Below are 10,938 nucleotides of genomic sequence, written 5' to 3'. Positions count from 1 at the left end.
TGCAGTCGTGGCGTCCTGCCCCGCTGGGAGGGCGTTTCGCCCCCAGGACTCAGTGTCCGAGGCAGGGGCGTCTAGTCACGCTGGCCCGGGCGAGCGCAGAGTAGCCCGACCTCTGATCACCCCGCCCCCACTCCTGACCGTTTAATTGGGGTTAGTCCCCCTTCCAAATTCTGAGCCAGGGAGCTCAGAATTGATGAGCTCAGGGTGGTGCCAAGTCGCGACCCGCTGCCTCCCTCCCACCTCCCATCCCTTTGGACTCCCAGACTCTGGGCACCCAGCTGCTGTTCGGCCTCAGGGAATCAGACTACCTGCTGGAAAGGGGTTCTGGGTGTGGCCTGGGAGCCGGAAGAGGAGGACGGGTTTAAACCTGCTGAGATGGGGGTTTGGGGGGAGGCGGGGATAGGAAGGAAGAGACGCGTCTCTCATGCTTGGCAGACCCAGTTTCCTAAGCACTGGACGCCCCCGACCCTTCCATCTCCCCCGCCCTCGTCGGGTAACTCTGGGCTTCTCAGAGCTGCGGGGAGCCGGGCAAGAACCGGACACCGGAGCTCAGACGTATTTCAGAGAAAGTCATAAATCGTTCCCCTGAAGTCACCCTCGGCCATTACCCAGTGGGCCCCACTCGCGGAAATTTCAGTGTATGAGTGAGAGGAGGGAGAAAATGTGAAATACAACGGACTCGGACCCTTGGAAGGCCAGAGAAAAGCAGAGAAGCCAGAGAAGCCACCAGCCAAAGGCAGACATTCCCATGCAGCCCGGCCGCTGAGGGGGCCGTGGGCGACCGGGGGGCTGGGCGCTGCGCGGACCGACCCATTCGTCAAAAGAAGACACTTGGACAAAGTTGCCCCCCCCCATTCTTCTCTCTCCCCAACCCCTGTCTCTGCTCCCTCCGTTTCAATGGGCGGTTCAAATTCTCCCCCAAAACCAGGTCGAGGCGGGGATTAGAAAAGAGAAAAATATATATATCGTTGGCGATTTCTTTTCGTTATTGGCTCTTCCGCCCTGGCCCCTTCCCTCCTCATGAATAAAAAGAAAAGTCCGAACCTATCAGATCTCGTTCCGCCGCCGCCTCCAGTTGAGCACTTTGCTAACACCCAGAGGACCACTGCCCCCTCGCATTCCCCCGTCACCCCCTGTCGCCTCCCCCCTCAAGCCCCGAAACCCGAGAGGCACCTTCATCCCTCCCCGAGTGTTCTGGGGGCGGGGGTGTGAAGGCTTGTGTGGCAGGGAGTTGCGAGGATTGTCTGGGAAAGGCGTGAGGAGGGAGGGGGGGAGCGAGAGCGAGAGAATAAATATATAAATAAATACGAAAAAGAATCCACTCCGCAGCCTCTCGGCTCAGAAACTTTGGCCCTGAGCGCGAGAGCGCGGCGCTCGCCAGTCCCAGTCTGGGGGCCCCGACTCCGGCCGCGTCCCGCCGGCCCCGCTGCGCCACCGGGCCTCGCCTCTCGGGCCTGCCCGGCGCATCCAACCGCACAACTTCTGGCCGAGTGAAGCGGGCAGAGGCGGACTTGGGGTTGGTGTGTTTGTTTGTTTGAACTTCCTTGTCGCCACCTTCCCTCTCCCCCTCCCCAACCTCCGCCCCCACCTCCCCCCTCCCTCCCGGCTTCTGGACGCGCTGACTGCAGCCGGGGGTGGGGGGGGCGGGGGGGTAAGCAGTGTGTAGGGAGGGGAGGGAGACGAGGTTAAAAAAAAAAAGAAGAAGAAGAAGCAGAAGAAGGAAAGAAAGAGATCGCAGCAGGGGTGAAGGGAGCGGACGGGAAGCGATTTTTGCCGACTCTGGATTCGTCCCCGGCGCGCGCGAGAATGGCGGGCCTTCCCGGCGCGGTACCCAGGATGATGCGGCCGGCGCCGGGGCAGAACTACCCGCGCACCGGATTTCCTCTGGAAGGTAAGACCGCCGGGCTTGCCTCGCCTCGCTCCTCCGCCGGGACCTCGAGGGCCTTGGGGAGGGAGCCGCCTCCGGGGAGGTGGTGGCCGTGCCAGCCACAGCACCCGGTCCCCTTCTCTTCTGCCTCCAAGTCCGGGCACCGGACCCAGGAAGTTTCTGGGACCGACACTTGTCGGGTTTTCGCGGGGGTTCCACTGACCCGCGCGCGGCCTCAGCTTCACCGGTCTCGGACTCTGGCCTTTACCCTCTGAGCTGAGCTCCGCGTGGATTTCGGCTCCTGGTAGATTTCACGTCCTAGTGAATTTCGCCTGTTTCCGCTGTTTTCAGATACTTTTTCCCGGGATACTTTCTTGGCTCTCTACGTTCCCCAGCTCCGGGCTTCCTATTCTTGGTTTGAATTATTCTTTTCACATCCGATGATCTTCCGATCCCTTTTATTTCGAAATACTAACAATCTGTGATATTTTATACGTCTAAAAGAGGAAGGCTGTTTGCTTCTTCCGAAGCAACACCCAGAAATTCCTGGGGTTTTGCGGGGGGGTCTGGAAACAAACTAATTTGAAATAATAAATAGTAACGAGTTTTTCCCTAAAAAAACTTTTCACTTGAGTTTGGAACTCTGAAAATCTCCCGGGAGAGAACCTCAAGACGGCGAGAGGGCACTGAAATGTCCAGACGAGGGGGAAATGTTCATTTTGTAACGCGTCTTCCCTAAATATCCAGCACCACCGGGGGGAACAGAGAAGACGCACAGGGAATGGGTTCCCGGCTGGAGAAAGGGCTGGGAGCCCGCTTGCGAGACCCTTTACTGCGTTTTTGTTTGGTTTTCTTTTTAAACTAATAGATCTTCAACCTGTCAGCTGGGAGATCATTCGGCTCCCGGGGTTAGGTAGCCCAGAGTGTCATCGAAAAGTCGTTAGAGATAGGTGCGATTTCTAATTTTTTAAAATTACTCTCCTCGTAATTGTGTGAGCCCCCGGTGCCTGAGGAAGCGGAGAGAAGGCAGGGAGGGGATGGGCGGGCAGGGAGTCTGCGATTTGGGGAGGGGGCGTCTCTCCGGCAGCGAGACGGCGCGGGTCCCAGAATTACACGGAGGCGAAGAGAGTGGCTCCGTGATCAAGTGCGCGCGAGCGGCCACGCAGGCGGGAGAGCGCACAAGCCTGGGGATTTGCCGCAACCCTCTCCTGTAGCGAATGCAAGTAAAGCAGGCGGCCGAGGACGCGCAGCGGATTAGAACAATATTTGCCCAACATGACGGAGAATACTGAGGAGAGCCGAGTGCCGGTCGCTAAAGAGGCTCTTGAATATAAAGTTGGGCGCTCGAGAGCTCTCGAGCGCTAATGGCATATCCCGCCACGGAGACCGAGTGACTCTGACTTGGCGACGCACGATTTCTGATTAAATCCGAGGGTGGCTTCAGACACCTACTTTTACAAAGAGAGATGGGGGGACCAGGAGAGCGAGGGAGGAGGCGGTAGAACAGCCCAACGGCCGCAGCCTCTTCTCGCCTCCTCCCTTCCAATTATACTGTCGGCTCCCTCCACTCGGCGGCTGTGAAATCGTTCTAATCTGCCAGATCTCCGCAGCCGCTGAGTCCCCAAATTGGGGGGATTCGAGGCTGGATTAGTGCATCGGGTGTCCCCCAACCTTCTGTGCAGAAATTGTGTAGACTTTGCATTAAGGCTTCTGAGGCGTCTTCCCCTCCCCGGCACACATGGGGGGTGGGAGGTGGGCCTCTTCCTGGTTCCTAAAGTCACCCACACCCAGGGACTCTGGCCCATCTGTGTACCAGCCTCTCAGAGCCCACAGGGACAGTTTATGGATTTCTAAGGCCAACCAGGTATTCGATTTAGGGAACTGCCGGCGATGGAGCATGCCTCAAAATCGTCCCAAAACGAAATTAGAACTTTGATAGGGGTCAGAAGCAAGGAGAGTCCCTCAAGAGACAGCCAGGCGCCCTCAGAGGTAGCAGCCAACAGTATTATGTCACCAGACCCTCCGCTGTGTCTCCGTTACTCAGTTATGGGTAGGACAGTTCTGCCGTCTAGGCCAGGGCTGCAAATACCAGTAACCAACCAGCCCCTCTGGTCTCTAACAAAATGGATCAGTCTTGACCAAGTAGGGCTCGCCCAGCACGGGCCTCTCTAAGAGGCAGCGCAAGCTGCATCCTGAGGAACGGAGAGCCACTGGTCTCAGAGCCTCCTGGCTCTGCCTCTGTCTCTCTCCTGCCCCTGCTCAGAGGCATTGGGATTCCCCCAGATGTGTCCTCATTCCCCTTAGTGCAGGAGGCACCGGGGACACTAACGGCCCCTGGGAGGACTCTAGCAGCCAGCCGTGATCCCTCTCTCAATCCCTGCACGACTGTCTCTCAGCTTCCTGACAGCTTCTTTCCTCACCTCTGAACCGCTGCAGCTCCAAATGTGGGCAACCTGGAACTGCTGGAGGCCTTGGGGATCATAAAAACGGGAGTCGAGGGGGGCACTCAGTGTCTCCTCCCCATCCTCACCTTGTGCTTCTCTCCTTCCTCATCTCCTCTCCCTTCTCCAGTGTCCACCCCACTTGGCCAAGGCCGAGTCAATCAGCTTGGTGGGGTCTTCATCAATGGGCGACCCCTGCCTAACCACATCCGCCACAAGATAGTGGAGATGGCCCACCATGGCATTCGGCCCTGCGTCATCTCCCGCCAGCTGCGTGTCTCCCATGGCTGCGTCTCCAAGATTCTCTGCCGCTACCAGGAGACCGGGTCCATCAGGCCTGGGGCCATCGGTGGCAGCAAGCCCAGAGTGAGTGTCTCTGCTGCAGAGCTGACAGTCAGCCTTCCCCAAGGCTGGGGGATCCTGGCTGTGGCCCCCTTCACTACCCTGTGTCATCCAGTAACACGGGGTGACTGTAGACTTCCTATGGAAAATACAGTGGGGGAATGTCCCCATCCCTAGATATCCACCCACCCCCCGCCCCGCATTGTCTGCATTTCTCAGGGATGGGGATAACTGAGGTCCAGGTTGTCCAAAACGTCAAGGTCAGTGAGTTATTCTCAGGACTGTCCCTACATCTATCTTGATCCCCTATCACCATTCCAGACCAGGGAAAATCTCCCCTCAGTCTTGCCTGAAACAGTGAGGAGGGGGATCCTGGAGGTCCTAATTAGGTTTCTATTTTATTACCTGTCACTACCCTATCCCCCCCTACCCACACCGGCTGCCTTCCAGGAAGCCAGGAACAGGCTTTTTGAAAGGATAAAGCCAATCTCGGAAGGGGGGACTTGGTGACCAGAGCCACCAGCTTGTCCTGGGGCTCTTGGGAGGTTAATATTAAAATATCTACCTCCCCCACCCCATCTTTCCACTCCTACTCTGCCACCTCCACCCCTGAAGCAGGTGGCGACTCCGGATGTGGAGAAAAAGATCGAGGAGTACAAGAGGGAGAACCCCGGCATGTTCAGCTGGGAGATCCGAGACCGGCTGCTGAAGGACGGGCACTGCGACCGCAGCACCGTGCCCTCAGGTGAGAAGGCAGCTGAGCCGGCAGAGCTTGCCCGAGTCCAGCCAGGGCTCCGGGCGTGGGGGGCTGGACGCGGGAGAAGAGGGGAGGTGATGGGTGGCGGGGAACGCAGAGAAAAGTTGGGAGGAAAAGGCAGCAAGAGCACAGGAGAGAATCAAAACCGAAAGGAGGATGGAAGGAGGGAAGAAGGAAAGAAAAGAGATGAAATGAAGGGAAATCAAAGGGAGTGGAGAGATGGAAGGAAGAAGGGGCGGGGGGAAGGTGGTGGAAGGAAAGAAAGGAAAGAAGAAGAAGGAAGGAAGGAAGGAAGGAAGGAAGGAAGGAAGGAAGGAAGGAAGCGAAGGAAGGAAGGAAGGAAGGAAGGAAGGAAGGAAGGAAGGAAGGATAAGTTATCAGGTTTAGTGATAAGAGAAGCCCCCCAGGCACTCCCCAAAAGTGGCCTGGAGATGGGTCTGTCCCAGGAGGGTTGATCTCCGTGGGCTCCCTGGACCCTCTTCCCCTGGTCACCATGTCTGGTTCTGTTGCTGCCACTAGCCGCTAGTGGATCCCTAATGCGGAGGGCCTTAACCATGCTGCTCGTGAGAGGGAAGGCGGCCTGGGGTGTGTGCGCGTGTGTGGACATGTATACATGGGCATTCAGGCACGCAGGGCTGGGACACACCTGAGTGTGGGATGGCAGCTGCAGGGGCTGGAGGGCCTGCCTCCGAGGAAGTCCTGAGGAGGCGGCTTTTGGTATAAGTGCATCTAGGGCATCTAATAGTGTAAGGCACAAGTATGCGCTAGATGTATTTAGGAGTGCACAGGTGGGCGCTTCTGTCACCCTCCGAGTGCCCCCAGGTGTGAGTCGGGACTTTTCTACGTTGGTGACTGTACTCGTGCCTTAGAGTAGGGATAAATGCTTAATGTGGGTGTGGCTCCACTTTCAGTATGTTAGGAGGAGGGGGCGTAGAGACTTCCTCCCAGGGGCCCAGGTGGCCGCAGTCTCCCTTGCCCCAATAACTTATACTCGCTCTTTTGCCTTTGAATTTCTGAGGTTTAGTGAGTTCGATTAGCCGCGTGCTCAGAATCAAGTTCGGGAAGAAGGAGGAGGACGACGAAACGGACAAGAAGGAGGACGACGGCGAGAAGAAAGCCAAACACAGTATCGATGGCATCCTGGGCGACAAAGGTAGGGAACCTCCCCGGAGCCCCAACGCGGGAGTCTGCGGGTCAGTGGTTCGTTTCCGCCGCCCCAGACTGGAGGACCGCACTTTGGCGGGAGAACTCGCAGCCCTGGGGCAGCCAGGAGCCTCTCAGAGTTTGCGGAGCGCACCCCCTCGGCGCACCCTGGGGCTGGACTGGGACCCAAGCCCGGGCGCAGACGGCCTTTGAGTCCCCCGGGAGGCCGGCTGCAGGTTAGTGCACCGCTGACCGCGCGCCAATTCTAGCCCAGGGCTCCGGCACGCGAGTCCTCCCTGGCTGGCGTTTTGGCTGCAGGTCCTGGTGTCGATCTATTATTTATAGGAAACTTGGGCAAGGGGGCGGGGGTGCGAGGAAGGAGGAGCCGGCCTGAGGCTCCCTAAATGAATTTGTTAACCAGACCCGCACACGCTCCCTAAACGGTCCCTTGAAACCCCGCCTGACAGTTGACTGACCGCTGCAATCAATAAAAATTAGCGAGGGCCGTGTGGACCGCCACCTTGAACAGTTGCGCGTTGCCAGGGCCCCAAACGAAACAGTGGTGGAGGGGGAGGCAGATGGGTGCCCTAATAAGGTGCTCGGCCTAGGCCAGGAGTTGAGGGGAAGTGTCCAGATGCCCCAGTAGGAGGATCCCATGGAGGAGAGAGATTGGGGCTCCACGTGGCCTCTCCCCACTTTCAGGGAGGCTGCTGGGCCGGCTGGAGTCTGAGGCCAGCGCTCTGATTTTTCTCGCCACTAGCTAGGAAAGGTGTTCATCTTCCAAGCCCCTGCAGGCAGGGGAAAGGGGATTGTGTTTTCGTTTATTGGAGCAGGAAGTTTCAGAAGGGAAAGTTCTTTTTCGGTACCCCCACCCCTCACAGTTGTCTTTGACACTTGGTAAGTGTACATTAAGTAAAACTGTGGGGAGAAATAGAATTGGAAGACCCAGAGTCACAAAGACTGACCCAGGAAAAGAAGCAGATCCCCAGACACACACGCAGGGAAGCAGCAGGAAAGACAGCGGCCTCGAGAACCTGCAGAGCGGTGGCTTTGGAGAAAGTGGGGGAAACTTATAAAGAGCATATTACGTTAGCGTTTCCTTCCAGAGGTTTCTCGAGGCCCCTCTCTCTTTGCATCCTGTGAACTCCTAGCCCAGGTCTCTCTCCAGTTTCATCTTCTCTCCCAACCTTGAAGATGAACTTCACAGACAAAGCCCACTTGCAAAGACAACGCCCGGCGAGGCCCAGGCCCCAGAGGCCTGGTTGGGGTGGGGGGGGGCGGAGATGGAGGGGGCAGGGGCAGCCTCCTGTGAGAACAGCCCGGAGCTGGGGAAGGGGCGGACTATTGACAGTCAAGGCCCTAAGTGGAGCCCTGTCCCACTAGGGACAAAAGGGCCAGGGAAGAAAGGGAGTGAGCTGCGCCTGGCACCCCGCTGTGCCGGGCCTGCCTTGGGGCCTAGAGTCTGCAGCGGGAGGAGCCCTGAACTACCAAGCAGCCCCTGGCTTGGCTGAGGCACCTCTGGAGGAGGGGACCCAGTCCTTATTTCGGTTCCTATTGAAAAGGAGCTTAGTTGGACTTTTTGTTGTTGTTGTTTGTTTGTAGAGTGGGGGACATAAAACTTGAACAATCCTTCCCAGCCAATTACCACACAGCAGACACTGCCTCTGGGAGGTAGCCCAGGCAAAGTGAAGGAGATGTGGTTTTATTTGGAGAGACTTTAAGTGTGCTTGTGTGTGTGTTGGGGGGTCGGGGGCAGGGGGATGTGCAGTTAAGTCTGTGAAGAAACACAATAGATTAATATTGAGAAAGAAGGAAACTGACGAGGATGGAAATATTGTGTGGTTTGGGGAATCCCTTTGACTCAAGAGAGTTCGAAGCTTCCAGGGCTGGTCTGGGCTCACAAAACCAGCTACCAGGCAACTTCGCTGGATAGAGGTTTTTCCTGCAGCAGAACCAGGAAGCTCTAAGTCTCCAGGGTTGGACGAGGGGCCTGGCAGTTCCAGATGCGGGGTGGGGGGCGGTGCGGAGGCTGAGAGCCTAGGTGCTGAGTCTATGAGAGGAGTTTCAGGAATGAAATGAAAGCGGCAGGCTGGTGTCGAAAAAGCCCTGCAGTTTTTGAGTGACAGCGGGCACGCTGGGCATCGCGACTGTGTGTGCGATGGCTACAAAGGCACTCGTGTCTCAGTGTGACCAGTTGCCCGTGGGCCTTTGGATCAGGGCGCGTGGGTTGCGTTATGAGCGAGTGGGAGCCTGCGTGGGTGTGACGGTAGATGGGTGCGAAGGGGCAGTGTGTCGGTGGGCTTGTCAGTGCATCTGTGGACAAACCGGATCGGCTCCCAGTGTGGTACCTGAGTCAGTCCGCAGGCACCTCAGCGAACTGCCCAGTTGGAACCTCTCATCTCTCTCCCAGGCCCCAGACATCAGTTTCATGGCCAGGTTAAAGGTGAAAAGGTCTCCCAACCTCCACTCAAGATGGCCAGGTGGGCAGGGGCAGAGAGGCCCCGTGGGCAGAGCAGGGGGAGGGGTGCACACCCACAAACTTTGTTTTGGCTCCCCGCTCTCTACAAATGCTTTCTCCGGGGGTCGCCCCTCTCATGGCGGGGAGCCTCCGAAGAAGGGGTTTAAGAGCTCTCCTCTTTAAGCGCTAAAGAGAGATCCCTCCCTGAGTCCGTTTTTTCCTATCGTCCGCTTGGCATTTAATAATGTTAAGACTTATTAGAGCTGGTAATGAAAACTGGGACTGCTGAATGGGAAACTGTGTTGGAGAGGGGTGTAATAGCTTCCAGGCATGGTAAGAAACTATTTATCCGCAATCAGTCCTCACTCTCAGAGTTTGAAGCACAAACGTTAAGTTGAAGGGTTTTAAAGCAGATTAAATTGAGCTTTTATTTCTGTGCACTTTCATCTCTGAACAGCTCACTCCTGCTCCCCTTGGGCTGATATTCATGAGGCTGTCGTATTTTTTTTTTTTTTTTTTTTTTTTGCTCTTATCCTTGTTAAGACTGAGTTATTAGGATTGTTGGTTGTGAGAATTCACAGGCTGCTGCAGATAGGGGCTCCGGCCAGGCTCTGCTCTCCTGGAGAGGGGCATGGACAGTTCCTCGCCCTCATCCACTCGGACTCTCTTCTCGTCATCCCTGCTCCGAGGCTCAGGGGAGAGACAGTCCAGAGACCCAACCGGAAAAGAGTTTGAGGAGGGACGGAAAAGAACAAGATTTTGCCGACCTGAGCCCAGGGAGACTCTTGTAGGAAATTTGATAGGGGTTTGCACAGAGTCAAACCATTCTTCTGTGGCAAACGAGGGAGCGAGTGTGAAGAAATGAGCAATAATCATCATAATAATAGCAAATAACGACAGTAATAAACAAAAAGAACACCAAAGCCTCATGCATCTGACAATACACAAACCTCAGGCTGGAACCTGCCAAACAGAGGAGTCTCTACTGTTGGTCTCTAGGGTAGGAACCCCATTGGGGTCACAATTAATATGAAATAAGGGGGGGGCGGGTAAAGTAAGATTCAAAAGACAAAGAATGTGCATTTTTCTCTGGGGTGGGGGTACCAGTGCCAAAATCCATCCCAGAATGTGCTGACCTTCCTGGTAGGAGAGACCATCCGAGGTGGCATCCTCGGAGGGGTATGTGTGAGAGGCGGATTCGTGTTTGTTTGTATTTCCCCTTAATTTATTTTTAAAGCCTCAAACTTACAGGTGTGGAGTGGGAAATGACGGAGAAGGACCAGAAAGGAGGGAGAGCCCCCGAGTGTCGGTTTTAGACACTTGTAAAAGGAGGTGGGAAACAATTTAATTTGGCAGCAGCGATAGCCGCTAATGCGGTTTTCGGTCGTTTGCTACTCTGGAGGAAGCTGTTTTGATTGTGTGTACAAGGACCTGCCAAATTTAATTAGGCTCCGGGGGAGCGAATGAATAGGGGAAGGGGGGCACGGGCTCCCCTCAGCCCACACCGTTTTTTTTTTCCCCCCGGCTTCACACCTGGAAGGGGCATTGTTTACCCGATAGGCAAGAACGAGGGAAGGGGAGGGGAGGGGGGCGCAGAGGGAGAGGGGCCTTGGAAGACGGAGTGAGGGAGGGGACGAAGATAGTCCATTTATCAAGAAACAATCTGCATTGATTTAAACCAACAAGTTCCCTCCTCTGTAAATGTGTGTTTAGAGAAAGGTAATTGACACTCCACCAAATCAAAGGATTACCCCGGGTTGGCAATCTAATCAAACAGAGTCCAGGCGGGATTTGAAGCTGTTCAGAGTGGGATCAGCTTCGCATAATGGGGGCTCGGAGGAAGATGGGAGGGTGTCGAGCCATTCCCCGGCATTAGGCCGCGCTCCGCGGTGGATATTCAGTGAGACCAGAGGGAGGCGGGGTGGGGGCC

The 10,938-nt window shown here is 56.1% G+C and overlaps 1 protein-coding gene across 2 annotated transcripts in view; it reads left to right on the top strand.

The window, feature by feature from the left end:
* Positions 1–1,710: 1,710 nt before the first annotated feature.
* Positions 1,711–10,938, top strand: part of PAX7 (paired box 7) — a 100,030-nt gene continuing 90,802 nt past the window's right edge. Inside the window, exons 1-4 of one of the 2 annotated variants that reach the window (XM_039842072.1) lie at positions 1,711–1,891; positions 4,439–4,674; positions 5,266–5,395; positions 6,426–6,560. In XM_039842072.1, the coding sequence (XP_039698006.1) occupies positions 1,807–1,891; positions 4,439–4,674; positions 5,266–5,395; positions 6,426–6,560 (586 nt within the window). In that variant the 5' untranslated portion in view covers positions 1,711–1,806. The remainder of the gene's footprint in view (positions 1,892–4,438; positions 4,675–5,265; positions 5,396–6,425; positions 6,561–10,938) is intronic. The other variant, XM_039842073.1, reaches the window with a different exon arrangement.

The sequence above is a fragment of the Pteropus medius genome, unplaced genomic scaffold (assembly GCF_902729225.1).
Source record: "Pteropus medius unplaced genomic scaffold, Ma_sr-lr_union100, whole genome shotgun sequence".
NCBI lineage: Eukaryota > Metazoa > Chordata > Mammalia > Chiroptera > Pteropodidae > Pteropus > Pteropus medius.
Note: the sequence above shows the minus strand (reverse complement) of the source record. Positions and strands in the feature narration are given on the sequence as shown.